We start from the raw sequence: 7,726 nt of genomic DNA on the forward strand, positions 1-7,726 counted from the left end.
AACATCAAATATCAAAAGATCATGACATAAACATTGTATACAAACAAGAAGTACTCACACTGTGCCACTGGTATAAAACAAAATAAACCATACCCAGAGCCAACGACCCAGGGCATCATGGGAAGGAAAACCAAGAAGGTTGAGGGATACCAGGTGCCCAGTTCTTCTTCACCTGAAAACTAAACACTGAGATAGAAAACTTTATATCCAGTGGCCTAAACTAAGCTTTTTCAAACTAGTTTGTTGGATGTTCATATCAAACCTAGAAGTTGTTTTTAATCCCCTAATGACCAGAATTGAGGTACAGATGAGGATTAAGGTAAATGTTGAACTGGAGCGTCTGAACATATGTGCTTTCTGGCATCCAGATCGGTGAGGACTGAGCAACGAACAGCCAGCGACTGCTTGATCCTAAAAGTCCATCGCAGAGGAAGGGTTTGAGTTAAGATCCTGTTTTAGAGCTTTGGAAGCCTGAAGCCAGAGGACAGATAAACTCTTCACTTTGCTCCAAACTTTGGAGCCATGCCAGATGAAACAGAAGATCAGAGACAGAAACTGTTTAGATGAACCCATAAGATGCCATACTTGTCTGCTAGTTCAAGAAAACTGAAGAGTTGGGAATTCTTCAATTTAGCTGAATAGTTTGCTGAAGGTGCATTTAGAATATTGCAGAGCACCCTGTGACTGTCATAGTCAATGGTTTTACTTTAAGCCTGAGTCAGGTTTTATTTCTAATAAACTGTTCTTCACTGCTCGCACCGAGTTCTCTGTTTTTAAACATTAGGGTTCAACAGCTCTTTTCTTATTTTTACTTCCAGCCCTGGTTTTTTAAAAGTGGCTTAACTAAAGAGGATTAGCATTTCACAGGCAGAGCAAAAGTTTCCAAATGCGCTGACATTCATTGCTGTTGTTTTTGTGTCTCTTTTACTTTATCGTCTAACTGTCTTTAAACCTTAAATAAAAATCATTTAAGGTAATTGTCACATAGTCGGACTGATTGGATCACAAAGCATTTTAGAAAAGGTGATTCCTGGCATAACAAGGCAGATGTGGATATGTTTAAGTTATAATAAGAAAAAATAAAGCATGCATAGATTATTTCAGAGTAAGGCTGTAAAACATACATTTACAGCTATTCTTATTTCTATTTTCTGAAATCCATCAAACAACAAACATGTTTTAAATAATATAGAATATTTCTAAATTCTGAGACAGAAAACAGGATTAAATCAAACAGACCAAAATATCTATAATAATTGATATGTTTATATAGTTTTTTAACAAATAAAAAAAAATGTTGGAAATAAAACTAACAGTTAGTTATTCGATTATTCTTTCCCCCATTGTTGCACTGACATCTAAAAGTATCAGGGGATAACTAATAAAAGCATCATTATTGAAAATGAATGAATGTAAATACAGAATGTACGGCTATATCATAAATAGAAAACCATGTAAACATTTAAAACCAAGAACTTTCTGAGATAGTAAAAACAAACATTCAAATAAAAAGATGGGCTGAGACATGTCCAAGCTATTTACTGTTATTAAACACTTTAATAACATATGTTGCTTTTAAAGGTGTGAAGAATATTTTGATTTTTAAAATAGATATTTTAGAAATAGAAAATAATTCCTTCATTTTCCCTTTTTTCTAACAGTTTTTAATGGGTCTTTTTGTTGAAAGGTTTTAATTTGCACTTTTAAGCAGTAATGAGATAGATACCGATAAAAAAAAACAAAATGCATTTTATTTGTATTTAAAATAACCAGCCCCTAATGGTGTCATCATGCTCTTGGATCTTTTTTATTTTATTTTGTAGAACAGGAGAGTATTTACTGCTTGGACAGATTAGATGGTATTTAAACCTAAGCTCCGATCAGTTAAGTAAGGCAGGGATTTAGTAATAATATGTTTACAGACGGCCAAACTGACTGTAGATCTGCCCAAGTGGAATACAGTTTACTGTCCGTCTTCATTTAATATCAGTCAGTCAAATGAAATGATCCTGCCTTAACAGCATGTTGGTAACATTGGTAACATGCTACCAGGCTGCTGTCTGGGATTACATCCACACATGTTCATATCTTATAACTTCTGTTTATTCAGGAAGAACAGCTTTGTTTAAAAATGTTTAAAACATCAATAAACATGTTCTCTACATCAGGACAAAATGGTTAGCATAAAAAAAAAAACTTTTTTGTCGATAAAAAAAAATTGTTTCAGGAAAGGAATTGGAAACAAAGGAGGAAAATGAACCAGAGTCATTCCAGCATGTGAACATTTGTTTAACAAAGAACAACAAGTTATATTAGCTCTAAATTGATGAAAAAAATTATGCTTATCTTTATTAAACCTTTTTTCAGAGGGTCAAAGGATCCCGATTAGAGGGTTATTTCTAGATAAACGTATTTGTTTGCATACTTAAAGGACTTTTTTGAGCAGTTTGGACTTCAGGGATTTTGTTGGTGTTATGGACGGTAGGTAAAAGGGTTTATAAGTTGCACTTTTTCACATATATTTTCAGACATAACCACTAAATTATACATATAACAAATCTATATTTCATTAAGTATAATATTTTTGCACTTTTTGCAAGCTAATTGTATTAGTTTGATTTTGTTATTTATTCAGACAATGTATTCTATTAAATTTACATTAAGATTTATAAATAAATCTGCATGAGATTTGAATATTTTTTCAATGGTTTATCTCCACAATTTTATCAAATTAAGAGGGTTTTATTCCAGGGACACTTACTGATGATTAGGTTAATGGAATGGAAGAAAAAGGGGCAAACTAATGATGTATGGACACAAAATGTTGATTAAACCTTTCTTACTTGAAATTTGGACTCAAGCAAACTTCTGGATATTGAAACTAAACCTGAACACAATATTTGAACCCGTTTCAGTTTAAAATCCAGTACCAAAGTCGGTTTTCAGTCTCAATATCAAGGTATGTTGTTATATTATTGTAAAATGGTAATATATTGTGTTTAAACTTACATTTAGTTTAAGGTTGCCTGGATCTGCCAGCTTTAACAATGAACCTCAAAACATCAAACACAATTTTAAAATCAAATGTATTCTTATTTCTGATTTTTTTACTTGGACCTATTCTTCAGATGCCAATAACTGATTTAAATTAAATAATGTGTTATTTAGTCATTTGGAGGACACATTCCAGACGCCTTAACTGTCAGTCAGGCTGAGATTTACCCATGTGTTCTCAACAATTCTTACATCCGTTTTTAAATGAAAAATATTAATTTCTTCTGACGAGTTATCAAAAAAAGAGGCATATTTCCTAATAAACACACATAGGTTTTTTTATTGTAGTTTTTCACCGGGTGAAACTAATATTTCGAAAATCAGGGAAGGTATGATCGTGAAACATCAATATTCCTAGTTGTCTTTGAACGAAGCACGAACGTGGCGTAAATTCTGAGCAATTGACGTGTTACGCAATGACGTAAAAAGCCGGTGCCTCTAAAGCAGAGTGACCTTCGTCGTTCGCCACTAAAGGCTGCTCAGCGGAAGGAGTTGCATCTGTTCTCTGTCCTAGAGGTTTTCCAGCGACACGTTTTAGCCGAAAGGTAATTTAAATTCCTTTTATTGAACCATTGCATCTTAAATACTCACACTAGTGAAGAGCTTTTTAAAAGAATAACGTTTAGAAGGCAGCGGGGGAAATTTAAGGACATATCGTGCCGCTACGCTTAGCTTCCATGATGAATAGCTCACTTGCTCTATTTGCGTACTATGTAACGGTTAAGTAACGCAAGTCGTTTATAACGAAAAATGCTAAAATTTTGGCGGCTAAATTAATCTTTGGTCCTTTTCTAAATGCTATTGAACTTGAAAACATGTTATAACAGCATTATTCACTAATACACACCACGTAAACGCTTAAAGAAGCGGGCAGAAGTACAAACTTGTCTTAACCTGCCCCTCCTGTCTCATTTTGACCATCAGTTCTTACTCATCAACCTTAAATCATTTAGGGGAAGTCAGCCGGCCTCCTGGATCCAACGTAGAACTTATTAAATAAAATTCATTGAGCTGAGGCTCAGCGACATTGAAGCATCCTTGACTGCCTTTATAACCGACATTACCCCCCCCCTCCCCAGTCTACAGGCAGGCCGGATCTGCTCGGTGTATATCATCTTTACTCTTCACCTCCTGGATTAGACACGTTTATATTAGATTTCATGTTTTTAAAAAGTATAAACCTAAAAGCCAAGGTCTATGACTAATAGTAATGAACAGGTGTATGATTGTGTAATTAAATGTAATTTAAATGTGACACTGCTACTGAATCATCAGGGGTCACTTTATAGCCTTTTGGGTTGGAGTTCAATGTTAAACCTCTTAAAGAAAGAATATAAGAGGTTTTGCCTGAAATGAACCTTATTTGAGTATCGGGGGTGATATCGTGTTAACTAATCTGCTTTACTTACCAGTCAAAACACCTGAAGCCAAAGAAGCACCTATTATTAAAGCACCTTTAGCTAAGTTCATTAGTGTTGGCTTCTCCTCTTAAGAACTTAAACACCAAAGCTGTCCCCTCCTGGCTTTATGCTGTTAGGTCTGACCTTAATTACCTTTCAAACCTGGCAACCCTTTTTGTTTTTCATCTGGAAAGGAGCTAAACCTGGGTAGGTCTTTAGTGTTGCAGCATCCTGCAGTATATCTGTTTGGGATCAGCTAGGAAAGCAGGAAGAAGGTTTCACCTGGAGTGACCTTCACTGATGGGGGTGTTATGAAATAAAGGACAAGAGCCTCCAGATCTGCGTCATTATTATAGACGTTGCTGTTTGTTTTTACTCATAGACGGCTAACTGTTTTCCTTTTGTTCTGTTTCCAGAGCTCGCCATGGGTGACGTCGACAAGGGAAAGAAGGTTTTTGTGCAGAAGTGTGCTCAATGCCACACCGTGGAGCAGGGGGGCAAACACAAGGTGGGCCCCAACCTGTGGGGTCTGTTCGGGCGCAAGACCGGACAGGCTGACGGCTACTCCTACACAGATGCTAACAAGAGCAAAGGTCAGCTACAACACCATTTAAATCACACAAAAAACAACAAATGACAGCCAGCAAAGGTGAATTTATTTGTACGTTCCTCCTCTCAGGTATCATCTGGGGCGAGGACACCCTCATGGAGTACCTGGAGAACCCCAAGAAGTACATTCCTGGAACCAAAATGATCTTTGCTGGCATCAAGAAGAAGGGAGAGCGCCAGGACCTCATTGCGTACCTCAAGTCATCCACATCGTGAAAACCTCAACGAAGGCAAAAGAAAAGCCAGAATATTTAATGTACTCATTTAGGTTATTTTTCAGCTCCATACGTGTGTTTGGTATCAGGTTTTATGTTTAGTCATTTGTACAGAAGGTGTATTTATTTTGTTACTTGCACGGCGGGGAGTGAGACGGAAAAGAACGGTTCTGGGAGTTGTACAAGTGGCCAAACGTAACACTTCAGCACTTATTATTTGTGGATCTGTCCTAATTAATGCTAATCTCATTTAAATATTACTCGCCATGATAGGTGGCCTGACCTGTCATTCATTCTGTTCTCCATGGCAACGGTTCATTTATAATGTAAATCTAAAAATAGAGAGAAACTGCAATCATCAGCCAACGGTACATTTAAGAAATGTTGCGACATCTGTGAAGGTTCTTGGTGTCGAGTAGAGCTTCTGAGAGAAGCCTTCAACTTAAATTTTCGCATGCTGAACTCAGACAATACCTCCTTTTTTGTTGTTTCGGTGCGACTGAAGGGCCTCCTTCCTCTGAGCTCCCGTTTAAACTCCTGCCTGGCATCAGACGTGACGTACGTCGAGGAATCGGATCGTGCTAAGGGTCACACGCTTTGATATCTGCCTCTTCACAGCGATGAATTGTGAGTGTTTAATATCTTATTGCGGCCTTTAAAAAACCACCAACTATGCTCAGAGTGTGAAATCAGCTGGCAATCGATGGGACAGAGCTTCTGTTTTTCAGAAACTAAAAGGGTACAACCTGGACTGACAGATTACATTCACCTGGTTTCACAGACTGCTAGTGTCGGTTTAATTTATTTTACTGTATTCGGTGCTCTAAAGACGAGGATTTTCTAGCTGTGTTGTTTGGCTTTGGACAGAACGGTTGAAAGGTCAAAATAAAAACTTCAGAAGTCAAAATAACGGCTTGTTTCTTCTTTTTTTTTTTGCTTTATAACCTCACTTTACTAAACTAAGTCTTACAAAATTATTTATCCCCATGTAGCCTTTTAAAGAAGCATATTATCCTCTAAAAAAGGATTCACTCATCTATCCAGCAATTAAAAAAAACTGTTCAAATCACTCATTGACTCAGCTTACCTAGATAAACCATCCTGATTTGGCTACCTGTGAAGTGAATAATAAATAACCATCAATAATATTCCTGTAATGCTGAACTGGATAATAGTACGGTTGCTGCAAAGCTCCCAAATGTCATGTGGGCTTTTGATTAGTTCATAGAGGTGAAGGTGAACGCAAAGCATCTGATGGAGTGTGTGAAGCATGTCCCCATGGGACAGTGGAGATACGTTCCCCTTGAGGAACGAATCATCCCTGTCAGGTGGTCCAGATGGTCAGTCTGGGATTGGCTGTCGACTCAGAACAGGAACTTCCTGACATGATAGTCACTTGGGAAGTTGGTGTGGGAGATTTTGGTCTGTAATTTAGATCTAAAATGAGTATTTTTTCCCCCCTTTTGCTGCAAACGAACATATTTTGAAAATTAAAAAAAGGAAAAAAAACGTGTTTGATAAAAGGAAATATAGGGAAAAAAAGCAGTCCACCTAATATTTCTCTCTCAGATGGTGTCAAAGCCAAACAAGAACAGAACAGGAAGCTACTGTGACGACAAAAAGCAGAGATAGCATAAAGTTAGGGAGGTAGACTGAGGCAGAATGATGAGGCAGCTCTCTATGTCCTCCGGCAGACTAAGCCTATAGCAGCATAACTATAGAGATATCTCAGGATAACCTGATCCACTCTATTAAGCTTTATCCAAAAGGAAAGTTTTAAGCCTTGCCGCTAAAGTATACAGGGTGTCTGCCTCATGGAAAAAACTAGTACCGTAGTTGGTACAGGTAGTTCCTTTCACTACAGTAAGAACCTTGAAAACATAGTTCCTGAGAGTATTAGAGATGCAGTCATTTTATACAGTGAACAAGACAAGTGAACTGAAACACCCCTGAGGGACAGCATTACTGATCATGAGAGAATCAGTCTCAGTCTTGTCCAACCTGATATATTAAGAGCAAGGAATGAGTGGACCCATCTGATGATGGATGAGTTAACTCCCCATCAATCTTCTCCTGTTTATTCCTCTGGGGTAGCGGTGGGGCCTGTACCTACGTATATCCGCCACTATATGTTCGAGAGGTGGGATACACCCTGGACAGGTCAACAGTCTGTCACAGGGCAACAAAGACGTACAACCATGCAAACATATACTCAAACCTAAGGACTATTTACAGGTGCCAGTTAACACAACAGTCATGTTTTTGGACTGTTAGAAGAAGCTGGAGGAAACCCACGCCTCTGTCAAACCCAGCCAACCTTCTTGCTGCAAGGCAACAGTGCTACAAACTGCATCACCATGCAGCCCAGATTAACTCTTCTCAATTTTTTTTATTAAGTAAGAGCTCATGGGGTTGGAGAGAATCAAAGGCTGAGATAAAGTAAGTACC

At 37.7% G+C, this 7,726-nt stretch overlaps 1 protein-coding gene across 1 annotated transcript; it reads left to right on the forward strand.

Annotated features, from left to right (window-relative positions):
• The first annotated feature begins 3,461 nt into the window (after nucleotides 1-3,461).
• On the forward strand, nucleotides 3,462-5,611 carry LOC107095977 (cytochrome c). Its single transcript, XM_015392386.1, has 3 exons — nucleotides 3,462-3,599; nucleotides 4,871-5,047; nucleotides 5,134-5,611. The coding sequence occupies exons 2-3, from the start codon at nucleotides 4,879-4,881 to the stop codon at nucleotides 5,277-5,279; spliced, it is 315 nt and encodes a 104-aa protein (XP_015247872.1). The 5' UTR covers nucleotides 3,462-3,599; nucleotides 4,871-4,878; the 3' UTR covers nucleotides 5,280-5,611.
• Nucleotides 5,612-7,726: the final 2,115 nt, after the last annotated feature.

This window comes from Cyprinodon variegatus, unplaced genomic scaffold (genome assembly GCF_000732505.1).
Source record: "Cyprinodon variegatus isolate N-32 unplaced genomic scaffold, C_variegatus-1.0 Scaffold589, whole genome shotgun sequence".
In the NCBI taxonomy this organism is placed as follows: domain Eukaryota; kingdom Metazoa; phylum Chordata; class Actinopteri; order Cyprinodontiformes; family Cyprinodontidae; genus Cyprinodon; species Cyprinodon variegatus.